At 44.8% G+C, this 26,360-nt stretch overlaps 2 protein-coding genes across 5 annotated transcripts in view; one reads left to right on the forward strand and one right to left on the reverse strand.

Moving 5' to 3' along the window:
- The window catches only part of DIXDC1 (DIX domain containing 1), a 183,278-nt gene that overhangs the window by 97,765 nt on the left and 59,153 nt on the right, over positions 1-26,360 (reverse strand). For all 4 annotated transcript variants that reach the window (XM_056544841.1, XM_056544839.1, XM_056544843.1 and 1 more), the window contains 2 exons: positions 5,391-5,520; positions 3,216-3,341 (listed from right to left, as the gene is read on the reverse strand). In XM_056544841.1, the coding sequence (XP_056400816.1) occupies positions 3,216-3,341; positions 5,391-5,520 (256 nt within the window). The remainder of the gene's footprint in view (positions 1-3,215; positions 3,342-5,390; positions 5,521-26,360) is intronic.
- On the forward strand, positions 23,695-24,081 carry LOC130294658 (NHP2-like protein 1). The gene has a single exon (XM_056544844.1). It carries the CDS (start codon positions 23,695-23,697, stop codon positions 24,079-24,081), a length of 387 nt encoding a protein of 128 aa, XP_056400819.1.

The raw sequence follows: 26,360 nt of genomic DNA on the forward strand, positions 1-26,360 counted from the left end.
TTAATTTTACTTTTTATTTATAATATGGGAAAAGGGAATGATTTATATTTTGAGGGGAGGGGCTTATATATTTATTTTTTATTTATTTTTTTTATTAATTTTTATTACTTATTTCATATTTATGTTCTTATAAGGGCAATTATTTGTAATATCAGTGATCAGCCAAGAAGAGCCCCAGAGAAGATCATGAAGACATGCATGGGGTCCAATGAGTTCCCTGGAATGCCTAGCATTTAGATGTCAGCACTGATCATGGCATCTGAAGTGTTAAATGCCGGACATCAGCGTGCTCATCCGGCACGAGTCCTCACTACTGATAGTAACTCACTGGCTTTGAAGCGAGCTCAGCTTCTGAACTCGCTTCAAAGTCCCATAGGACACGCAAAGTCCCATAGGCCTTCTGTCATCTTAGGGTTAAGGTCTGCACTTTGCATAGATCAGTAAATAGTCACTTAATTTAGCACAAACCAAGTTGTTTTGCTAAATTTTGCAACTCTGTATTCGTCTGTGCCATAATTGACAAGTGGGTGGGGGTAAACTAAGATGGGGCGTAGTTTTGCACAAAGAGGCTTGGCCACCCCACATGTCTAGCTTACTACCATTTACACCTAGCAAGCGTAATTTGTAGTGGAAATCTACAATAACTCTGATATTTCTAGGGAGTTTACCTAAGACCGGTGTATGAAATGACAGTTTTAGTAAATTCCCTTTACTGTTTTTTCAGTGTATTTGAATGATTATACAAAAAAGCAAATCATTTAAAATGTTTTTTAATTTATTTTTGTCCCATTATATACATTTTTTCCCCACAAAAATGCCATATCCACAACATGCCACAGAAGAGCCAAAAATTCTGTGACCAGATGTAACATGAGTTTATAGTTACCGTATTTATCGGCGTATAACACGCACTGGCGTATGACATGCACCCCATTTTAACAGGGCAATTTAAGTAAAAAATGTTCCCCCCTGTCATAGACCATTTTCATTTCTCCCTGTCATAGACCACCACTGGCCATACAGACATTAAGCATTTAGTGCCTCCCCCACCATCTTTTTCCCCTGTCTCATCATCCCCCACCCTGTCTCATCATGTCCCCCATCATTCCCCCCCTCATCTTCCCCCCACCCTGTCTCATTATGCCCCCATCATTCCCCCCTCAACATTTCCCCGTCTCATCATCCCCCACCCTGTCTCATCATGTCCCCCATCATTCCCCCCTCATCTTCCCCTCACCCTGTCTCATCATTCCCCTCAACCTGTCTCATCGTGCCCCCCCATCATTCCCCCCCTCATCATTTCCCCCTCCCTCATCATTTCCCCCTGTCTCATCATGTCCCCCATCATTCCCCCCTCATCATCCCCCCACCCTGTCTCATCATCCCCCCCAACCTGTCTCATCATGCCCCCCCCTCATCATTTCCCGCTGTCTCATCATCCCCCCATCATGTTCCTCCTCCAGTGGTCTTCAACCTGCTGACCTCCAGATGTTGCAAAACTACAACTCCCAGCATGCTGGGAGTTGTAGTTTTGCAACATCTGGAGGTCCGCAGGTTGAACATCACTGTATGCTATTCTTCCCCTCCCTCATCATTCCCCCTTTTCCCTGCTTTTCATAGTTTTTTTTATTTTCCTTCGGCTGTCTTGCGGGCTGCGATCAGTGAAGCAGATGAGTGACGTCCTCTCCCGGCTCCTCTGCGCGGCATCAGGGATGTCACTTTTCGGCGGCGACTACAGGAAATTAAAAGTGGTGTCACTGATGCTGCGCAGAGAAGCCGGCAGAGGACGCTACTCATCTGCTTCACTGACCGCAGCCCGCAAGACCCCCCGCCTGACGTGACCTGCCGAAGCGCAGACAGGTAAGGAAAATTAAAAAAAATAATAAAAAGTGGGGAAAAGGGGGAATGATGAGGGAGGGGGGAGGTAAGAAAAATTAAAAGTAAAACTGTCACTTGTTTTCTCCCGCACTATCCACAGGTACTGGTGGATAGTGCGGGAGATGCTGATTAAAAGGTAGGGTAGATCCGGACAAGGCGGGGCTCATTTTAATCAGCGTCTCCCGCACTATCCACCACACCAGTACCTGTGGATAGTGCGAGCGAAAACAAGTGACAGTTTTCCAGTGCGGGGAGGAGACGCCGCTGGTCACTGATTTAAAGTGGCCGTGGCCGTGCTGCTAATACTTAACAAGCAGCCGCTGCTGCGGCCGCTTTAAATCAGTGACCAGAAGATTTATCGGCGTATAACACGCAGGCAGGCTTTTTGCCTTAAATTTTAGTGTTATACGCCGATAAAGACGGTAAATACTAACAGTGTGGCAAAAAATGTGTTTTTCCGATGTTTTGATTGTCATGTACCGGCAGGACTGGTAGTGGATCCTCTGGACCAGAGAGGCGATGGCGCGGGTTGTACCAGAGGACCGGTTCTAAGTGGTTACTGGTTTTCACCAGAGCCCGCCACAAGGCAGGATGGACTTGCTGCGGCGGTAACCACCAGGTTGTATCCTCCAGTAGCAACTCAACCTCTCTGGCACCTGATATGGCGTGGTACACAGGGAGCAGGCAGGAGCGTAGTTGGACGTAGCAGAGGTCAGGGTAGGCGGCAAGGGTTCACTGGCGAGTAGGCGGTAGCAACGGGTTCGGCATCAGGCAAGGCAATACACACAATAGGAACGCTTTCTCAGAGGCACTAGGGCACAAAGATCCGGCAAGGGCAGGAAGGGGCAGGTGCCTTTTATAGGGGAGGCAGGGGAAGTGAGGAACCAGCGCACCGGTGCGCTGGCCCTTTAAATTTACTGAAGGCAGCGCGCGCCCTAGAGAGCGGGGCCGCGCGCCGGGAGGCAGAGAGGGATGGCGCAAGGAGCGGGGAGCCAGGTAAGTGGAACTGGGACGCGGCGCGTGAACGGGGGCCAGCCGTCACAACAGCCGCGTCCCCGACACAAGGGAACCCGGGCTCCGGGTCAGTGTGACTGACCGGGAGACGCCGGGATCCCGGGGCAGAAGGCCGAGGGGGCGGACGGTCCGGAGACGGGGACCGGAGCGCACGCTGTAACATTGATGCATTTTATGTCCATGATGGGTTTTTTTGTGCAGCATGCTCTAGGTACTGTATTTTTTCTGGTATTTTACCCATAGACTTCCCTATAGGGCCATAAAATAAGCATGTTTTAAACATATGAAAATAAAAAGAAGGAAAAAACATTATTAGTACTCACCTTTTGCTGATGTTTGATGCATTCTGATCTTTTTCGATGCAACAAACTGCAAAACTTTATCCACATTGTCCTTCATTTCTTGGGAGCAACTCGGATTCCAGTGAATTCCACTGAGTTTCTCACCAGCTTCAGTAAAGAGAAACAATAATTATTATATCTATTTACAGTATCTATCTGAAACATTAGATTTATCCAAATGATGACCCATAAACGGGATGCAAAAATCTAGTTACAGGCTGGAACTGTCAGGGTTAACCTGCATTTATCTAATGCGTTTATCAAATTTCAGAGATGAGAAGACCAAATTTAACAAAACAGAATGTTCCTTCGGGCCTGTGATCTCCCCTCCCTCTCATCTGTTCTATTAGTAGTACAGTATTTCCTTACTTCGGCTATGATCACATGGCAGAAATCCTGCTCAAATTCTGTTCTGCAAAGCTTGCTGCAGAATCTTTGCTGTTCTGCAGAATTTTAGTGGAATTTCTGCATGCTCAAAACATGAATTTCTGCAAAATTCTAAGCTCCTTTGGTATTACACTGCAGAATTCCGCAAGATTAAAGACAGGAGTGTAGAGATGGAAATGTAAACGGATAAGCGTAAACAGTCAAGCATATGTATACAGTATATATTCCAATGTGACATCAACACTGACATTTGGCTCCCATCCCCCACTCTGAGGCCGGGTTCACACAGTGTAAAATTTGCCAAAATATTTATTGTTGATTTCACTTTTTCCGACGTAAACTGAAAAAAAGCGGTGTGTGTAAACTTAAATGCGTCGGCAAATTTTAGGTGTGTGAACCTGGCCTGAAAGTGCAGCCTGCTGCAGTTCTGACACAAATTTCCATAACTACTCAATAAGGACCCACAAATGGATTAAAGTTTGAAAGTTTTTTTTGTTGCTTTTTGAAAGGTTTTGAAAAGGATTTTGTTAGAAGTGTTTTTATGCATATTTTTGTTTCATGGGTGCTTTTTGCCTATTAGATCTTTATTTGCAATTTTTAAATGTGCACAATAGAACTTGGTCATAAAACTGATATAGTAAATTTCCCCTAATGTGTGAGCACAAAGTAAACAGAAAAAAAACATAAAAGTGTCATCCTTTAGTAAGTATATGGCTACCTGTGTATAAAAGACTGCATACTTACCTCCTATGGCACTCTCAGCCAGCTTCCATTACCAGCTTCCGATTACGTCACGCTCCCTGCTTAGTTCTGTGATTGGCTGAGCAGGGAGCCAGACATCATCAGAAGCACAAAAAACAACACTACAGCACTACTGGGGGAGCAGGGAGGTAAGTATGCCGTCTATTGTTTGGCAATATATCACCAGTTCCTGAGAAGCTAGGACAAAGGAAACATGCTTCATTTCCTATTGTCACTTTTGCAAAAATGGCAATATCTCTGTAAGGAAATAAAACATCATCAAATTCTGACTTTTGGCTTCTTTTCTAACAGAATGTAGTCCACTAGCGAAGAGCTGTTCTTCCTCTCTCTATTGTGACTAATAGAGGAAATGCCAAAACGGGGAATACTCCTCCAATGCATTCACATGTCCTAATACAGCATATGGATAGGGGTTGTCTGGATGAAACAATCCAGGACCCTACATATGTGAAAGAAGTACCATTATTTAAAGGTGTTGTACAAGATTTAAAACAAAGCATCTTTCTTCCATATACTGTACAGCACCACACTTTTCAAATGGTTGTATGTGGTATTGCAGCTCAGATCTATCTATTCCGATGGAGATGACACAACTAGAGATGAGCGAACTTACAGTAAATTCGATTCGTCACAAACTTCTTGGCTCGGCAGTTGATGACTTATCCTGCGTAAATTAGTTCAGCCTTCAGGTGCTCCGGTGGGCTGGAAAAGGTGGATACATTCCTAGGAAAGAGTCTTCTAGGACTGTATCCACCTTTTCCAGCCCACCGAAGCACCTGAAAGCTGAACTAATTTATGCAGGAAAAGTCATCAACTCCTGAGCCGAGAAGTTCGTGACGAATCAAATTTACTGTAAGTTCGCTCATCTCTAGACACAACCCATGAACAGCTGTGTGTTTGAAGAATAGTGCCATATTATTCTCATCCAGGGCATCTAGAAGTATCGTGCCTCCTAAAAGATGATTAAGCTAGAATTCAATAAGCCTTCACCTAGTTCTTTGTACTTACCCACTATTTCTATCAGATGGGCTAGAACCACCCCATCTCGAAGGTCCAGCCGGAGATCCTGTACAGGACTGACCCCTGCCTTCTTCTTCAGTTGGGAGTTCACCCAGGCAACATAGGCCTGTAGCTGTTGCTGTAAAACAATAAATCAGATATGCAGAATAAGCATACAAGCTCAAATGACATAGAAACATACAAAGTGTAAATAATACTGTAAATGCCAGGCATTGCAGAAATGAGGCAATTAAAGGAGAAATGCGGCGCAAAACTTTTACCTTTCCTTGTACCCGGGCTGCAAAAACTAAAAAAAACTTTAACTCACCTTCCTATGTTCCCCCATTGCGCCTATATCGGCGTCTCGTTCCTCCGCTGCTCGGCTCTGTGCTTCTTAGGCTCGGAACATCACACTACAGTTAGCGTATTGCCGGCCGCAGCGATGTCCTGTCTCGGCCGGTGATAGGCTGAGGGCACTGTTATGTAAGGAGCTCGGGCCCTGCCATCTCCCTGCTGCCCGGGCTCCTTAAATGACAGTGCGCTCAGCCTATCACCGGCCGAGACAGAACATCACTGCGGCCGGCAATACGCTAACTGTAGTGCAACGTTCTGAGCCTAAGAAGCACGGAGGTGAGCAGCAGCAGAGGAACAAGACGCCGATATCGGACAAATGGGGAATGTAGGAGGTTGAGCTAAAGTTTGTTTTTTTAGTTTTTGCAGCCCGGGCACAAGGAAAGGTAAAAGTTTTGTGCCACATTTCTCTTTTAAAATCTCTCTCTTATACATAACGGCGCCCCTGATATCCAAGATGGAAGAAAATGTTTCTGTCATTTCCATTCACTTCTATGACACCCTTGCCCTATCCTTCCAGTGATATCTCTCCAATGAAGACAGGGACCAGCTCAGGACTAGAATCACCTTGCTGGAACTGGTGCGTTTCTGAACCCCACCAATCTCTAGATTCTAAAATGTCTGATACATTTATTGATGTGTTTTGAAGGACAACTTTTTGAAACACTGCTTTATTTCCCATCACAGACACGTATAGTACACTCATAGGATGATCAACAGAGATCGGACATCTGGGACATCCAGTATAAAAATAAAAAAAGAACGAGGCCTATATCAGGCTTATACAGTATTGTGCCACATAAGCTATTATTAACAAATAATGTAGAAGTTCTTGCGTATGTTATGCCTACCTTTCCCATTAATCCTCTGCACTTGGTCATCTAATCAGGCAAACTCATTAGACTCATAAGGGGGTTGAGGTCAGTTCACATGATGTGCCGCTTTGATGCATTTACTTAATCAAAGTGCATTTTTTGTTTTTCATTTTTTTATTTAGAAAATTTGCCATAAGGTGAATTAACCTATAACCACAACTTAGGTATTTTAAGATTGGAAGTCAGGAGAGGTGCATAACTACTATATATCCTGATAAAGAAATAGACATAGCAGCAGCATAAAGATAGCTGCAGCAGGATACAGATCTGTGTGTGGAGGGGTGTGGAAGCTAGCAGGAGGGAATCTAATAGGTGATGATGTCATTCTGTAGTTTACAGGAAGCCAGCTGACCGAAGACTGACTTTTTTCTTACAAATTAAGCCTTGTTACTTTCTATGGGTTAAACTGGTGATCACAAGACCAAATTTGAGTAATGAATAGCATAGATGCAACTGTGTTTGAATGAATCATATGGCTCTGTATGACTAGTGAAGATGAGTGTGTAGGATATGGGCAAATAAAACAAATGAGACTTAGGTGCTTATTGAAGGGAGTGAAGACTTTCCCACAGGGAAACCCCAGGTAATCCCCCCAGAGTGTTATCTGATACTAATGGATGGAACTTGGATAGGTAAGTTGACATCACCAAGTTACAGTAGCAAGGCAGGAGGCAGGAATAATAGAATACAGATTGAGGCAGGCAACGTACGGTCATGAATGGGGAACAGGCAGAGGTCAGGACAGGCAACAGACAAGAAGATGAGGTCAAGAATACAACCTGGTAGGGCTGCAATATTTATTCGATAAAATTTGATAATGGAATTCATTGTCAATGAATCCGCCATCGAATAATGGGCTGATTGAGCACGCCGGCGGTCATAAGGCTGCTGCGGGTGGGGCAGTCAGATGCTAGGCCGCACCGCCACAGCCTCTGTTCATCAAGTCCCTGTCCCCCCCCCCCCCTGGACACGGAGCGCTCCAGCAGTGGCCACACTGGACACGGAGTCTCCCCTCCCCAGTCCCACAGTGTAAGCAAATATCCTGGAATTTAATAGTAAAAATGTGTGAAGATGTGTTTTCCAACCAGTGTGCCTCAAGCTGTTCCAAAACTACATATCCCCATGTTCAGACGACCTTTAGCTGAAGGCACCCTTGTTAGAAAACACTAGTGTGTTTATAGAAAATATAGAATGTGATGATGGCTAGCCGTTCGTCGGGTGGACTGGGTGTTCCAGACGTGTCCAAATACTACTGGGCTGCTCACCTCCGACATCTGGCGTCCTGGACCACACACTGTACCTATAGCAAATGGATGGAACTGGAGAAGCTGTGGTTGGTCCCTGTACATCTTAACTTTTTCCTGTGGACTGCTCCTCTTCCATCCCTGAATTGCCCTCTACTAGGTCCGATGTCCTTCTCCCGCTATGTCTGGTCTTACTGTTTCTGCCGATTAGGTGTCCTTTCCTCTTTCTCCCCTCTGCAGTCATTCCTATACCATCCTGACTTCCCTCCTGGCTCGACTTCTGACATGGTTAGGGAGTGGGGTTCTTGGAATTAGTTTTGCTGGGCAGACCTAGTGGACCCTCGTACTAGGATTCCGCTCCCCTTTGACCAGTTGGCTTCTCGCTGAGAACTGGGGGCCTCTGAGGAATCTCACTATGCACAGCTCCGTCGCTACTTCCTTTCTAAACAAGCCTCTCTGAAGGTCTCACTCCCAACGGTTTTCGAGCAAGTGTGCAGGGGTGAACCTTTGCAACGGCGTCTTCTTTCTAGTATTTATTCTTTATTACTGTCTCCCCATCCTGACTACTCCCCCTCCCATAAATACATGAGTCGTTGGGAGGAGGACCTTGGTACTTCCATTACTCTCCCTCAGTGGCGTGTGCTATGGGAACGGGCCTCAAAGGCTTCCATATGCACGGCCTATAAAGAGACCCAGTATAAGTTACTCATGGCTGGTATCATACCCCGGCCTTGCTTAATAGGTTGAATCCGGTTATCCCCCCTCAGCGCTGGCGTTGTGGGGTGGGTCTGGGTACTACCTTCCACATATTCTGGTCCTGTCCTCTGATAGTCCCATATATTGGGGGTACTTGGAGCCTTCGTTCCCCTTGACCCTTTGGTTTACCTGCTTCACCTGTCCTCTAAGGCCCTGTCCAAACCACAATTTAAGCTCTTTCTCCGTATCGTTCTGGCAGCCAAGACCCTGATAGCGAAGTGTTGGAAACGAACCCTTCCCCCCTCTGATGATGACCTCCGAACAAGGGTGCAGGAGGTTCGCTCTCTTGAATATCTCACTGCTTCTCTAAACAATACTGTCCCGAAATTTTTCTCTATATGGGACCCCTGGGATAGTTTTACAGCCAGTGAGACCTCGTGACCCTCTCCTCTTCTTTTCCCTTTTCTCTCTCTTCCTGACCTTCTTCTTTTCCTTTTCTATGTGTTCTCTCTTGGTTCTACCCTTTTGTTTATCTTCAGCCCCTTGTCCTCCCCCCTTCCCTTTTCTCCTGTTCCTTGTTTTTGTATAATGATTATGGCAGTATTGTCGCATTGTGCGGCAATCTTGTTATAGGCTTATATTCATTTGTGGGATTGCTATCCCTAAAAGATTGTTTGGTTTGTTCCTTGTATTACTGAAACAAAAATTCTTCAATAAAAATTTACAGTTGAAAAGAAATAAAGAAATATAGAATGTGTCGGCAGATAAGAACCATTTGGCCCATCTACTCTGCCCAAGAATACATAAGCAGAACAGAAAGTTCTAAACACGTCTCACATATATGGACAAGTGTACAGAAATATTCACTGCCCCCTCTCCATTGTTGTCACCAAATCCCCCATCATGTCATTAAATCCACATTTATATATTTCTAAGAAACAGCAATGTGAAGAAGTCAGCAACTAACCTATAGAACATGAGGAATCTGGTATTATGCATCAAAGTCATTCCTTATCTTCCTAAGCATTCACATCTGATTGCTAAATTCTACAAGGAAATTAAATGACTCGATTACAGAAGAAATTTTTTTTTATATTAATTCAGGTCGGCAAGTGTGAGGTTTTGTAAAGCGCATGATGGGGATTATCACACGCGCTGAGGTCACCCGTCATAGACCTGTGGTGATTGTTGTGGCAGGACAAATCCCAGGTCTCTGCAGGGTCAGATGCCCTGTGTCAAACGTAGATGCTGAGTCAGTCGGATCCACATGACAATGAACCTTTAACAGAATAACAGGAAACCAAAGACAAGCCCGGGGAAAGTCACTAAACGTATATCCCACAATGAAACAGCAAGAGGGAAAAAATACAACAGGCTCTGCCAGTGCCATGGTATCAGGGTCTAACATGGATGATATACAAATCTAAACGTCTCTGATAGTACACTTTACTGTCCAAAAAGGGATAAAAAATAAAAAATATTTAATATAAATATTTAAAGACAAATTGTAATTATGTTTCTTCGACTCTAAGCCCAAGCAAGAAATGGAAAAGCGAGTAAAGGAGGAAAGCGAATAAAGGAGGAAAGCGAGTAAAGGAGGAAAGCGAGTAAAGATAACAGGTACAATGTTGTTAAGTCTCAGGATATGTTCACACGCAGTAGATTAAAATTCAGAGTAAACTTCTGTGACAGAGATCCAAACCTAACATGCCATGAATGTGCAGCGGATGTGGGTACAAGCAGATTTAAATGAGGGTCAGCCCCATTGTCAATAAATCATGTTAACCCTCTGTGTTGCAGATATGCGCTAATTTCCCTGCAATATTTCCCATAATAAGGGCCAAATTCTGTGCAGAAATTTTCATGTGCATGTGAACAGGGTTGTGTTACCATGTACATTGGTTATAGCTGGCTTTGCCATGCACTTCAGAACCTAATGTATGCTAAAACCATATTAAAGGAGAACTCCAGACGATAAAAATTGTCCCCCATAGTGCCGGCAGTAAAAAAAATAAAGATGTACATACCTTCCTCTGCTCCCCCGGGGCCTCCGGTAACAGGCTCCGGTCTCCGCCGCAATCCACTTCCTGGTTGCCGGTGGTCGGATAAATCAGCCAATCTTCTGTCGTAGCGCAGTCCGACTCGGCCGGCGATAGGCTGAGCGGGATTGTGAAAACGCTTCAGGACACAAAATTCTTCACTACCCCGGCACCTGCGGCCGGGGCCAAAAACGTCACACTGCCGCTCAGCCTATCGCCGGCCGAGTCGGACTGCATTGCTGGTGATTGGCTGATTCATCCGACCACCGGCAACCAGGAAGTGGATTGCGGCGGAGACCAGAGCCGGTTACCGGAGGCCCCGGGGGAGCAGAGGAAGGTATGTACATCTTTATTTTTTTTACTGCCGACACTATGGGGGACAATTTTTATTGTCTGGAGTTCTCCTTTAAATCTGACAAGTAAAGGGGGCCTAACACTTTTAACCACTGATATACTTATTTTCTTTAAATATGGGTACTGTAGAACCTAGAGTATGCATATCATAGTATAGTACATAAAATACTGGCAACTACGTATTTGTCTGCAGATAGGACCAAATGTTTTTTAGTTTTTGCACTTTCGTTTTTTCCTCCTTACATTTAAAAAATCATAAACCTTTAAATTTTGCACCTAAAAATCCATATGAAGGCTTTTTTTGCGCCACCAATTCTACTTTGCAATGACATCAGTCATTTTACCGAAAAATATATGGCAAAACGGAAAATAAATCACTGTGTGACAAAATTGAAGAAAAAAACGCCATTTTGTAGCTTTTGGGATCTTCTGTTTCTACACAGTAAATTTTTTGGTAAAAATGACACCTTATCTTTATTCTGTATATCCATATGATTGAAATGATACTCTACTTATATAGGTTTGATTATGTCGTACTTTAAAAAAAAAATCATAACTACATGCACGAAAATTAATATGTTTAAAATTGTCATCTTCTGACCCCTATAGCTATTTTTATTTTTCCACAAAGGGGCAGTATGGGGGCTTATTTTTTGCGTCATGATATGAAGTTTTTATCGGTACCATTTTTGTTTTGATCTGACTTTTTGATTGCTTTTTATTCATTTTTTATGGTATAAAAAGTGACCAAAATACGCTATTTTGTACTTTGGAATTTGTTTGCGCGTACGCCATTGACAATAACAATCACAATTGACAATACCATCAGTAACAATAATTTTTTTTGTTTCGGACATTAACGCACACGGCGATACCACATATGTTTATTTTTATTCACACACTTTTTTTATGGTAAAAGGGGGCGATTCTGATTTTTATTAGAGAATGGGTTAAATCACATTTATTAACTTTTTTTATGCAGTGTTATAAACCCCTCTAGGGGCTGTAACATTGAATATACTGATTGCAGGCATTGTTCAATGCATTGCCATAGGAATGCATTGATCAGTGTTTTGTGCGCTTGATTGCTCAAGACTGGATTTCAGGCTTGGAGCAATCAGACGCTGGATCGGACAGCTGGAAGAAGGTAAGAAACCTCCCGCTGTCCTCTCAGCTTTTCATGATGGCAGTGTATTCTCTCGTTTTAGACGCCGCGGTCAACTCTGAACGCGGCGTCTAAAGGGTTAATACCGGACATCAGCCCGATCGGCGATGCCCGGTATTAGCCGCGGGTCCCGGTTGCTGATAGCAACCGGTACCCCGGAGATACGAAGCGCAATCAGCTTGCTTCACAGATCGGGAGCCGGTCACAGGACGTACATACATGTCCGTGGTCGTTAAGGGGATAGTACACAAAATACTGGCAACTACGTATTTGTCTGCAGATGTGTGCTAAACATAAGCAAAAGTGAGTGTTCCATCTAACATTTTCACTCTCAAATGGGATGCTGAGGAATACAAGCATGTACAGGCACTGTCCTATTGATTTCAAAGGTCTGAATGTAGTAAGCTAGTGCAGAGGTCTCCAACCCAGTACTCAAGGCCCACCAACAGTCCAGGATTAGTTTTTTCTCCTTGTTCTATTCTCCCCCCCCCAAAAAAAAAAAACTGAATGTTAATGGGCCTTGAGTACTGGGTTGAGGACCACTGAGCTAGTGACCACATTTGAGTCATTTCCCACACATATACATGTTTTTACTCATGTATATGTGATTAAGTTTGAGTGAAAGCATATTTGCATGCAAAGAAACATTTGGGCCACTGAAGTCAATTGGTCAGGTTTGAAATTTGGGACCCCAAAGACCCCATATGTATGAAGCTGCGTTATAGTTGTTATGATCTGTCAAGTTGTATTACAAAGAGGGTACCAGCAAATACTCTAGGAGGGATTTTAGTTTTCTGATTATAGAACCAATATATTTTACTTGCAAATGACCGTTGCCATGACATGAGTGAGGTGACAGCCGTCAAGCATATGCTAACACTAACAAACAGGCTCCGCCATCACTGCAGCTGAACGCTTGTTTACATGGGACAAGCAGGTCGGGGGCTCTGCTCCTGGGGAAGAATAGCCCATCTGTGTCTGTCACACTGTAGACATTGTTTACCAGCCTCTCATTACCCGATGCTGCTCTCCAGGCGTTGGCTCTATGTCAGATATCGAGCTGTCATGCAACATCCACTTAAGATAACATTTATAAAGCAAAGGAAAAATCAATACAAGCAGGACTCCGACCTTTCGAGTAGCCGCTTTGTATCGTAGCAATTGCAGGATAGCAGTTTTTTTTATTAGGAAAAATAGTAGGAATCTAGACTACAATAAATCCATGTGTCAGCATCTTGTCACCTTGAGGTGACTTTGCTAGGAATTCAGAATTAGAAGACAAGGTAGACACTAAGGTGATGCCTGACAAGGTGATGCTCTCATCATGCAGCAGAGGAAGATATTGCTGCTTTAAAAGCAAAAGTTGTCAATCTGGAAGATCGCAGTCGGCGCAACAATATCAAGCTGCGAATCAGTGTCGCCTGCAGAAATCTCGACATATGTCTGCTCTCTAATTCAAATTGTATTGCCCTCCTGTTCTCTCCAGGAGTTAGAGATAGATAGGGCACACAGAGTACCTCGTCCCAAACACCTGGATGAATCTGTCCCTTGCGACATTTTGGCGAGGGTACGCTTCTTTAAAGTGAAAGAAAAGCTGATGAACTTCTCCCGCACAAATGGCAGTTTACCAGCACCTTACCACCATGTTGCTATATACGCTGATTTATCTTCAGCAACTCTGCAATTGAGACACGCACTACAATCCATTACCTCCGCTCTGCGTTCAGCAAAAATTCAATATAGATGGGGGTTTCTAGTGAGCCTTCTAGTCTGACATGAAGATGTGATGCATGTAATCAGATCAATGGAGGAAGGAACAGCTCTTCTGCGCAGATGGAACATATCCTTAGGACCAGGCAACCTGCAAAACCTCACAAGATCCATGACAGTTGGTCCACTATCCGCTGACTCTGGTTTCGGATGACCTCTACTTTATTTTGGGCTACTCTGCCGTGAAGTTCGGGCCGGCTTCGGCATGTTATATCTTCACCTGTTATATCCTTTATACATGCTATGCTTATTGTTTCCTGATTTGTCTTGTTTTGTTTATTTTTGTTTTCTTTCAGATGGCCTACTATATGTCTGTCCCTGATGTATTACCCATTCTCATATGGCCCGGGCGTGCTGGATGGGGGCCGCTTGTGGTCAATTCCTTACTTGACAAAACCGAATGTTATTATGCTTTTTCTCCAATTTTATGGTTATTAAGCTGATTAGCATGAATGTAAACAGTTTAAATAGCCCACACAAATGTGCTTTCCTTTGGAAAGAGGCTTTGTCACTAGGAGGTTATATCATTTGTATACAAGAGACGAATCTCCTAAGACGCCTTTAGACTCAAGCACCCCTTGTATCCACACATATTTCACTCTCACTATAAGTCTAAATCCTGAGGAGTGATGGTAGCTGTTAAAAATACTGTTGCTTTTTCTGTTGCTCACTCTGTATGTGACCCTAATGGGTGCTTTATAGTCCTCTCCTGTTCCATAAACAACATACCTTACACTTTAGTGGCACTATATACACCCAATCAGGGACAATATCGCTTCCTACGTAGTACCCTGAAAGTTGCCCACCGAGTACAACAGGGCCCACTGATGGACTGTGGCAACATTAACCTAGTAGCAGACTCACTCCGAGATTCAACATCCTTGGCTCGCCATGCTCCAGCCTATCTGACATCCCTCCTCTGGTCTGAGGAGCTGTATGATGTATGGAGGATACAGTACCCAACTGATAAGGACTATACCCATCATTCCCTAACACATAACACGTACTCTTGGCTGGACATGTTTCTGGTGGGCCGCCCACTCTTATCTAGCCTAGCGACATACACTATTGAAACTATTTCCTGGTCGGATCACGCGGCTATATGCTTATCCTTGCATGAATCTTTCAACACCTCTCCTACCTACATGTGGAGAGCGAGTCCTTTTCTGATGTCCCATCCGGACCATGTCCAGTCGCCAAGGAACAATCTAAAAGACTTTTTCCAAATCAATGCCATTCCTGACGCTGACCCAATAAACCCGTGGAACTGCCACAAGACATTCATTAGAGTTTATTTTTTTATAAAATATGGTTGTCAGGCCCAAGGTCTGATTATGGAAACATACATGTGTTTTTATTGTATCTGTGTATAAACTAAAACCTGGGGGTGAGAGGTCATTCAGACTGTGGGTTTGTGTATTGCATTTTATTGGGAGTCTGGCTGTTTGGTTTCTCAACTGTTGTTAAAGGCTGTGCCAAAAGCTGACAAGACCATCCTAAGAACAGCTGGAACTCACTCTCATGGACTGCTATACCATCATGCTGTAAGAACTTCATTTTTGTTTTCTGAACTTGCCTTGCTAAACTCCTTTATATATTTTTATACCTGTATGTCAGTTGTTTCTGTATTTTTATATATATAGCACTGTGATACCTTTTATCAGATTAAATTAATCAGCTCTGGCCTTTGATCTCTGAATATATGAGCTCACCTTTCTGAAGGCAGCTCTGGTGTAAACACGCTTATTTAAGGGTTAATTTGGTGACTTGCTGGGACTAGTAGTGGATACCCAGAGGTCTGGTGGCCTTAACCCTTGCACCATCACAATCTCTCGAATGTCTTGGCTGGACCGATAGGGTGTGATCGTGACAATGGTGCTATCAGTAAAAAGAAAAGAGAGGTGCAAATTACAGATATTCTTCAAAATTTGCAGGACTTGGAAGCCCAAAATAAAATGAAACCCTCTTCTGACCTGGCCAACCAGCTGTCCACCCTGAGACAGGAGCTTAGGGGACTCCTTTTATTCACTTATGAGAAGAATTTCAGGTGAACTAAAGTCAGATTCTATTCTCAAAATGACAAAGCGGGCAAGCTACCTGCTTCACGCCTCAAATGCAGGAATGAACGTTCTCGTATAGCCCACCTTAAGCAACCTGTCTCGGGATCCATAGCGTACATCCCTGACGATATTGTTGAGAGGTTTTGTGCTTTCTACTCCTCCTTATATGATCTACAAGACTCCACCCCTGCTCCCTCCTCCCTGTCTGACTCTATCCACTCTTTCCTTTCTAGACTCCAATTGCCGAAGCTCACTGAGTTTCAGCTACAAGCCCTTAATTGCCCCTTTTCTCTAGCAGAAGTGGTTAAAATCATTAAATCCTTTCCCTCCCAAAAGGTCCCTGGCCAGGATGGATTCAATAACTTATATTATAAAACCTTTTGTGACACGCTTTCTCCGTTTCTTAGAGATTTCTGTCAATCTGCAATAGACAAAGGCACTTTCCCAGCTGAGAACCTTCAAGCCCTTATAGTTACACTTCCCAAACTGGGGAAATCCCCTGACCTTCCCCAGAATTATAGGCCTATATCACTACTCAACCAAGACATCAAGATTTTAACTAAGCCACTTGCGTCCCGCCTAGCTGTGGTCTTACCGACTCTGGTCCATACAGACCAATGCATTATATGGGCTTTTCCGGCTCGATTTTGCAAGCGATCACCTCATTATATACTCGCCCCTTGGCTAGAGTGTTTGCGAATGGGACATTGTCCAGCTCTCTGAACATCACTAATGGCACTTTCCCCCCTTATTTTTATCTTATGTTTAGAGCCCCTTGTCCACGCTTTGCGAGCAGACACTCTGATACCTGGAGTGTGCATTGGAGGCAGACCCCATTTAATTTCACTATACGCAGATGACATAATTTTGACACTAACTCAATTGTCATCTTCTGCACCCGCTGCTATGGAAGTTATCCGCAATTCTGGCGAATTATCATACTACCACCTCTATGCCACTAAGAAGCAAGCGCTGCCCTTGTATTTAGAAGAGAAAATGATACAAGCCCTTAAACAGACTCACCCATTTGAGTGGCGCCAATCAGACCTCACTTATCTATGCATAAAATTTGTATTTCCCCATAAACTCTCATACCAAACAAATTATGTACCCTTTCTCAAAGATATTGCTGAAGATGCCAACCGACTAGCTAAATTTGACATCTCATGGGTGGGACGAGTGGCCACCTTTAAAATGTTTTTGCTACCACGCTTCCTCTACCTGTTTAGAGCCCTGCCCATCCTGGTTCCAAACTTTTTTCTCCTCTGTCCAGTCTATACTCTCCAATTTTGTCTGGGCAGGTAAGAAGCCCCGACTTGCAGCGAATATTCTTGCTAAATCCAGAGAGGCTAGGGGATTGGGAGTCCCAAACCTACGTAGTTATTATGTGGCAACATTAGTCAGTCCTCTGCATTGGCTGGTGGAAGGGGAGTCTGTAAGTGCCTTGGGTGAATATAGAACACACATACACCTCTCCATACCATATAGCTGACATACTCTTACTGCCTTTTTGGAAATCTACATCTCCTCCTCTGCTTACTAATCCCATTGTGAAAGCGTCCTATATAGCTTGGACCAAATACCTGGCAGCTACGGGCTCTACTACCCTTTCTACATACAACTCTCTTTCAATCACTTACATCCAAGCTTCTATTCCACACCTAGATATGCATTTGTGGTCCAAGAAAGGTATCACGCGAGTCAGCCATTTGTTTGATAATGATAGCTTAATGTTGTTCCAAGACTTGCAGTTCAAATACTCCTTTGCTAAAGCAGACTTCTATACATTTTTACAGATCAGAAATTTCTTTAACGCCCTGCCTCCTACCGGGGTACACCCTCACACACCCACTTTTGCCTTTCTGAGTAGTAACTTAAAATGATTGAAATTGTTGTACTCTACCTTCCTGCAATCCACATCTTTTCACAAATCACACCGTTTCCGAACTTGGGATAAGGAATTGGGTATTACTCCCACTGAAAATGTTTGGAAACAGGCATTTATTGCAGCACATAATGCATTTCAATGTGTTTCTCACATAGAGTCCATCTCAAAAAACCCTTTACAGTGGTATTATACACCTGATCGCTTAGCGCTCATCTACCCAGGTTCATCTTCCCTATGCTGGCGAAATTGTGGCCAAAGGGGTACACTCCTACATATCTTGTGGGAATGTCCAGCTATTTCGCCCTTTTGGTCTTCCTGTCGGGCTTTACTTGACGACGACATCCACACTAATGTTTCCTGGTCTCCCCAGCTAGCCCTCCTCCTGCTTGATCCCTTCTAAATTACGTGACCTGACCTGCCTGGAAATCCCCTGATATACCCTCAATTGATGAAGTAGTTCATAAACTAAATGTTACCTGCATGCATGAAAAAACGATTGCCCTAGGCAATGGCTCTTTTTCTAGGTTTCAATCCAGATGGGCACAGTGGATTGCTTCTCCTCACTCTAACATTACTACATGAGTCGACTTTAGTAAGTGTTGCAGGGGACCACCTCCTCCCCCCCATATTTATTGATGCCTTTTCCACTTTTACCAGCAGTTATAGCAAAACCTTCCCATAAGGCTGGTTTCACACTGCACTTAAGCAGCACACAGCCAAATCCTATATGAGTAGGTGCCAAGTATCGGATCCATAAATCTCCATTTAGCCAATGGAGGCCTATTCAACCAAGTTTTATCGGATGAACAGTATGAAACTGGCCATAACATAGTAGCACTTCCCATTCAGAAAGCAGACACGGCATTGCTTCCTACTGCTCTAGGGCTCCCAATAGTTTCTGCCTTTCTCCCAGTAGTAACAACAATGATTTCTTTCCCTCAGTAATCACAGCTTAGTCTTCTCTTTCGCCAGTAGTCATAGCAGTGCATTCCTAGCAAGTCAAAGTAATGCCCTCGCTCACATTGGCACTAACTAGGCTCTACCATCTCAATGTTCCTACTGCTAGCTCAAAGCTATGTTGCTGCTATGGATATCAATGCAGGGGGCACACCAATAATCATCTGACAGCCCATGTATGGTCTATCTGAAGACTATCTGCTGACTAAAAAACATCCGCAGAACCACCCATAGACACAAGATTACCAGACATAATGATATATCTGGTGCAATTATTCTTTTTGTTGTATTGCTGTTACCCATCAAGATTCCTAAGCAAACCTGGAAGACCTTTTGGAATGGGGGCCAGGCTGCCCAAGGTATAGCCAACTCCAGCATAAAGTGTTCTCTGTATGGATAGGACTAGGGCTGTAACCTTTTACAATCCATGGTATTGCAATCCCCTATACAAATAGATGTCTCTCAATAAGCAAATGGATTGTGGACACTCATTTTGCTTCCTATGAATGTAACAATCACATTATAGAAACATTAATAAAGCCACATATTGTTGGAAATGTAACTTTCAGCTGGTGGTTTCTATAAAAAGGATAGGTCAGTAGCTCTCTAGGTCAAGATGTCTAAGCATTGTTATGGTCAGAAAGGACAGGTCTGTCGATGAAGTTATTACAAAAACCACCTGCTGCCAGTATTCAGAGCAATGTGCTAGGACCTAGTACACATTCTATAGAGACCTCACAGGACGTATGAACAAAACATCTACACAAGAGTTGTAGCATCTATAGCAGGGGTCTCAAACTTAAATTATCTGGGGGCCACTGGAGATAGAGGCTGGGCCGCATGCGCCCCTCACATATAATGTTCCCATCATGCGCCCCTCACATATAATGCCTCATCATGCGCCCCTCACATATAATGTTCCCATCATGCGCCCCTCACATATAATGCCCCCATCATGTGCCCCTCACATATAATGCCCCCATCATGTGCCCCTCACATATAATGCCCCCATCATGTGCCCCTCACATATAATGCCCTCATCCTGCGCCCCTCACATATAATGCCTCATTATGCGCCCCTCACATAAAATGCCCCCATCATGTGCCCCTCACATATAATGCCCTCATCATGCGCTCCTCACATATAATGCCCTCATCATGCGCCCCTCACATATAATGCCCCCATCATGCGCCCCTCACATATAATGCCCCCATCATGCTCCCCTCACATATAATGCCCCCATCATGCTCCCCTCACATATAATGCCTCCATCATGCGCCCCTCACATATAATGCCCCCATCATGCGCCCCTCACATATAATGCCCCATCATGTGCCCCTCACATATAATGCCCTCATCATGCGCCCCTCACATATAATGCCCCCATCATGCTCCCCTCACATATAATGCCCCCATCATGCTCCCCTCACATATAATGCCCCCATCATGCTCCCCTCACATATAATGCCCCCATCATGCTCCCCTCACATATAATGCGCCCATCATGCGCCCCTCACATATAATGCCCCCAGACAGGCCCCCAGATATGACCCCCATCAGGTAGGGTTCCCCAGTAGGTACATAGGCCCCCATATAGATATGACCCCCATCTGGTAGGGCTCCCCAGTAGGTACACAGGCCCCCAGATAGATATGACCCCCATCAGGTAGGGCTCCCAAGTAGGTATAGAGGCCCCAGATAGATATGATCCCCATCACTATGGGTTCCCAATAGGTGTACAGGCCCCCAGATAGATATTACCCGCAGCAGGTAGGGCTCCTATTTAAACAATTATGCCCCCTAAAAAGATAAGTTAGCCCTTAGTGGTAAGCAGGTCCTCCCTTATTAGGCAAGTAATTAGGCAAGTTAAGTTTCACAGCTACAGTTCTTACATCTCCCTGCTGCAGCCTAAAACAAGCCTTCTTTACGGGGATGCGAGCGTTAGGTGACGTCATCACATGCGCCGTGCAGGACGTCACTGTCCCAGCATCCTGCGCTGTGGATGCGATCACATCACCAACCGTCCGCATCCCTCCAGGAAGGCTTGTTATAGGCAGCAGCAGGGAGATATAGTTACAGTAGCAGTGTGTGCCGACGTGTGTGAAGTCCTCCAGGATTTAGCACTGCTTGGCTGAAGCAGGGTTAAATGCCTGAAAAATCACCTGCCCAGCGCCCGGGCCGCAAAATTTAGTTCTGCAGGCCGGGAGTTTTAGACCCCTGATCTATAGCCTTTAATTGTGCATTAGCCCTATAAGATGACGGACCAGCCATCCAATCTCAGCTATCCCACTTTTTTATCTTGCAGGTTTAAAAGTCACTTCTATTTTAACATGCCAGGCCATTGTGTCTACCTATATACTAATCTGTACTGAAGTCAGACTATTGGATTTTGTCAGTCTGAAATTTATAATGGACCATTTCAGCTCTGAATATTCCCTTCCCCTCAGATGTCATGCCTTAAGGAAAGCATATGTAATGTTTGGCCATTCTGGTCTCTGCACATAAACCTGCTGATATTCCCAAGGGAACGGCAAGTCAACTGCAAAGAAAACTCTCTACGAACAACTTCCCTGCGGTGTCTTGCCATGGGAAATTGGCATGGTTACAGCCAACGAACCACGCAACTCAATTAGGTTGAAGCAATGGGATCCAACGATTTGCTTGGGGTAATGAAGATTTTCAATAGCTTTTTCTACTTGTATTCATCAGCTTTTCTGAGAGGTCAAACATTGGCAGGACCACAGAGCTGTATTCATAAGAAAATGACAACATGTATAAAAAATTAAATGTTCTATCAGTGTTTTTTGTATATTTAACAGCAATTCTGTGTATTTTGTTGCAGTGAGATAAAAAATATTAGCAGGCGTCACAGAGCTTCAAAGATGTATAATGAAAGAACAGACTAAGCCAATTCAATAAAGGTATTATACCAAGTACAAAGATAGTACACTCGTGACTACCAAAAATATTATTTATAACAGCCATAGAAATTAATTTGTTTTGCAACAAAAATGCTATAAAAATAATTTCTCTGTCAAGATATCTTGCATTGGGGTCAATAATAGCGCCCCCTAGTTATCCTTTAGCTTTACAAATCCTGTGGCCACCTCTACTAGCAGGCATAGGTGGACACATATTGGAGTGCTGCCAGGACCACAACCCTCTACTGGGCGATAGATAGCTACAAGACATTAAAAAAAGAAGAAATATTCAAGGGGGAAAGGAAGAAGTAAAAATCTGCACCATATATATACACGTACTATGGATTCCTATTGAAAAGAATGGGAAAACTTCAATCTAAAAACTGTCCTGCTTTATTTGACAGACTACTAGTCCCTGTCTCAACACGTTATATGCTCCTTGCATTTGTGGGAGGATGAGAGTTCCATGCCACTCATGTTGTCTTAACGTTATTTTCTGTTAATGGCATCAACCCACCTAGAGCCCTATAGAAACCATGTCTGTCTCCCCCTCTAAAGTAGAAAATATTTTTTTGTTGCAAAACCTCAGTTATACCCTCAATTGTATTCCCAGTGATGTCAGATTCTATTGTCTTGTGGGATCAGTTAGCTAGAAGAGACACACTGATATCCTTCCAGTGCTCACTTTGTAGTGTATATGGGGTTTAGAAATTTCTTTGTGACTTTCAATGGTGGATTTAAAAAAATCTGACTTGGGTCATCAACCTGGTTTATAGATTGGTATTTAGACTACTTGAATATTTCTGCTCTGTTCACTTCATTTCCGTCTCTAACAACTTAAAGGGGTACTCCACCCCTAGATATCTTATCCCCTTTCCAAAGGATAGGGGATAAGATGTCTGATCGCGGGGGAAATCTCAACTGTGGCACCCCCAGACATCCGGTGCACAGAGCAAACTTCGCTCCATGCCGGACGACTGGCAATGCGGGGCAAAGGCTCGTGACGTCACGGTCACGCCTCGCTCGTGACGTCAAGGCCATGCCCCCCCAATACAAGTCTATGGGAGTTGGCGTGACAGCCATCACGCCCCCTCCCATAGACGTGCATTGAGGGGGCGTGGCCATGACATCACGAGCGGGTGCGGCCATGACGTCACAAGCCACCGGCACTGCACCCAACTCTATAATGGAACGCCAGGTGCAGCAGGGAGATCGCGGGGGACCCCATGATCAGACATCATATGGATAGGGGATAAGGTGTCTAGGGTGGAGTACCCCTTTAAGCATTGTGTCTTATCTATTTCAAAGAGATTTTGGAAAATATGTCAGTATTTGAACAAATAAACTCTAATAATCCTGGTGGGGCTGTTTGTTGTGGTGAGGGCACCTTCCTCCATATCTGGTAGACATGTCTGAACCTTCAAGTATACAACCTTAACTTCACAATTAAGAACATAAACTTATGTAAGTCTCCATGGATATTCATAGTCATAGCCGAATTCCTGATGTCATCAAGGTTACTTATAGATGCATATATAAGGATAGCGATCGCCCGGCTATGGAACTTTTATGTTATTCTGGACTTAGTTACAATTAAATTGTTATGAAAATGGTAAACAGATATCTGGAACCTATTTTGAAGTACCGTGAGGAATTTTGAAATAAAACATGAGCCTCATGGCAGCAGTTTACTTTCACTACAAGACTATGGAGTTCAGGCAGTCGAATGGCCAGACTCCCCAATCCCCTTGTTCGTATTCTCTTTTCCTTCTGCTGTCATTTCTTCCAGGGTGTTATGAATACTTTATTAAAGGGGTTATCTGGCAGAAGGGGATTTTTTTAACTATGTCCGATGTGCAGATATAAAAAAAAAAGACTGCTCGGACGGAAGTTGCAAACACGTTGCCCGCGCATTGCCATCTCTTCCTCCAGTTTTCCTTCATGAAGCTTCCGGACCAAGGGGACCAGTCAGGATCGTAAGCTGAGAATTACCATGACTGATACTGAGGTGAACCCCAAGGCCTACACACTGGCTGATGCTCAGCTGACCAAGACCATCCTGGACCTGGTGCAACAGGCATCCAACTACAAGCAGCTGCGCAAGGAGGCCAATGAAGCCTCGAAAAACCTGAACAGAGGAATTTCTGAGTTCATTGCTATGGCAGCTGACACAGAGCCTTTGGAGATCATTCTTCACCTACCTCTTCTGTGTGAAGATAAGAATGTCCTTTATGTCTTTGTACAATCCAAGCAAGCTTTGGGAGGAGCCTATAGGGTCTCTAGACCAGTCATCCTGTGCACCATCACCATCAAGGAGGGGTCTCAGCTGAAGCCGCAGATCCAGTCTGTACAGCAAGCCATTGAGAGACTACTGGTGTAAATCCCCCCAAGAGACTGGCGGGGGGGGGGGCACCTAGTGCATCACCTCAATAACTAGGATCCCCTTAGAATAGCAAGGGGGGGAGAGAAAAATGTAAGTGCGTGAGAGGATGGACAAGTGTGCCCGTAGGTAAAAGCCGCTCAAGTTAAGCGAGTGGTATAGCTCGCATATAACCCCACTAAATTGGGGGTATCAGGGGGCAACAGCTGCTGGCCTTAAGGTCCCAGGAGATGGTGAAACTAATCCCACAAAGTACAGTGGAGAAGAGCGAAGAAAAAGGATCTCATTTGGTAGGCGCTGCTGTATGGTTGCTAGGAGAGATGGAATCCAAACTTGGAAATGTGGTGTGGTAAACCAAGAGGTTTTGTTGAAGATAGTAGCAGTTAAAATACTAAACAATAAAAGTAGCTGCAGAATGGGATGACACATTTCAGAGGAACACCTTTTACATACATTGCAGGTATATATAGGGAGTAAAAAGGTGCCAATGTTGCTGGGAGGAGACTTGGCACATTTAAAACATGTTTTAAAAAATACACACAATGCATTACAAAGTATATAAAACATCATCATTTTGAATAGGAAGTTGAAAGTGATTGCTGTTTGAATATTATGAATAATGTTTACAGTGGCTGGTGGTGGCCAAAGTGGGGGGACCGATCGCTAGCCGCAATGTGAATGTGTAGCTGCGGTGGCCGTGTCTCTGCCGAATACGTCGTTAGGATGCATTGCCAGGAAGGGAATCAAATGACTCTATTTGGCCAGTAAGAAGCCGTGGGTGGAGTTGCGAGTCGTACTGTCTGCGGTGCTGGGGAGAGGTCAATAAGAGCGCTGTCAAGAGCTGTGTATAGCGATACTGATCAGCATGAGCAATGTAAGGGAGGTGTAATGATGAAGAATAAAGAGTATGTTATATGCGTACATGGTGTGATTTATAATTATGAATGTGTGGAGGGTGTGAACCAGCCAGTGTTTACTTTTGCCTGGCCTTTCACAGTATCTAGGCCCTTGAGACATTATCAGGAACAAAATAGTACACCACTGAGATGTACGCATGTGGTATGCACTTATCAGGGGAGGACAATGCGCACCAGTACGCTTAAAACAGTATTTGTGTTACGCCTAGCGCTCCGGGTCCCCGCTCCTCCCCGGAGCGCTCACGGCGTCTTTCTCCCTGCAGCGCCCCGGTCAGTCCCGCTGACGGGAGCGCTGCACTGTCATGGCCGTTGGGGATGCGATTCGCACAGCGGGACGCGCCCGCTCGCGAATCGCATCCCAGGTCACTTACCCGTCCCGGTCCCCTGCTGTCATGTGCTGGCGCGCGCGGCGCCGCTCTCTAGGGCGCGCACGCGCCAGCTCTCTGAGACTTAAAGGGCCAGTGCACCAATGATTGGTGCCTGGTCCAATTAGCTTAATTGGCTTCCACCTGCTCCCTGGCTATATCTGGTCTCCTCCCTTGCACTCCCTTGCCGGATCTTGTTGCCTTGTGCCAGTGAAAGCGTTTAGTGTGTCCAAAGCCTGTGTACCTGAACTTCTGCTACCCATCCTGACTACGAACCTTGCCGCCTGCCCCCGACCTTCTGCTACGTCTGACCTTGCCTCTGCCTAGTCCTTCTGTCCCACGCCTTCTCAGCAGTCAGCGAGGTAGAGCCGTTGCTAGTGGATACGACCTGGTTGCTACTGCCGCAGCAAGACCATCCCGCTTTGCGGCGGGCTCTGGTGAAAACCAGTAGCCTCTTAGAACCGGTCCACTAGCACGGTCCACGCCAATCCCTCGCTGACACAGAGGATCCACTACCTGGAAGACGAATCGTGACAGTAGATCCGGCCATGGATCCCGCTGAGGTGCCGCTGCCAAGTCTCGCTGATCTTCCCACGGTGGTCGCTCAGCAATCGCAGCAGATTGCCCAACAAGGACAGCAGCTGTCGCAGTTGACCGCCATGTTACAGCAACTTCTGCCTCTACTACAGCAGCAACCATCTCCTCCGCCAGCTCCTGCACCTCCTCCGCAGCGAGTGGCCGCTCCTAACCTCCGCTTGTCCCTGCCGGACAAATTTGATGGGGACTCTAAACTCTGCCGTGGATTTTTGTCTCAGTGTTCCCTGCATATGGAGATGTTGTCGGACTTGTTTCCTTCAGAACGGTCTAAGGTGGCGTTCGTAGTAAGCCTTCTTTCAGGAAAGGCCTTGTCTTGGGCCACACCGCTCTGGGACCGCAATGATCCTGCCACAGCCACAGTCCAGGCCTTCCTCGCTGAACTCCGGAGTGTCTTCGAGGA

The sequence above is a fragment of the Hyla sarda genome, chromosome 10 (assembly GCF_029499605.1).
Source record: "Hyla sarda isolate aHylSar1 chromosome 10, aHylSar1.hap1, whole genome shotgun sequence".
Classification (NCBI taxonomy): domain Eukaryota; kingdom Metazoa; phylum Chordata; class Amphibia; order Anura; family Hylidae; genus Hyla; species Hyla sarda.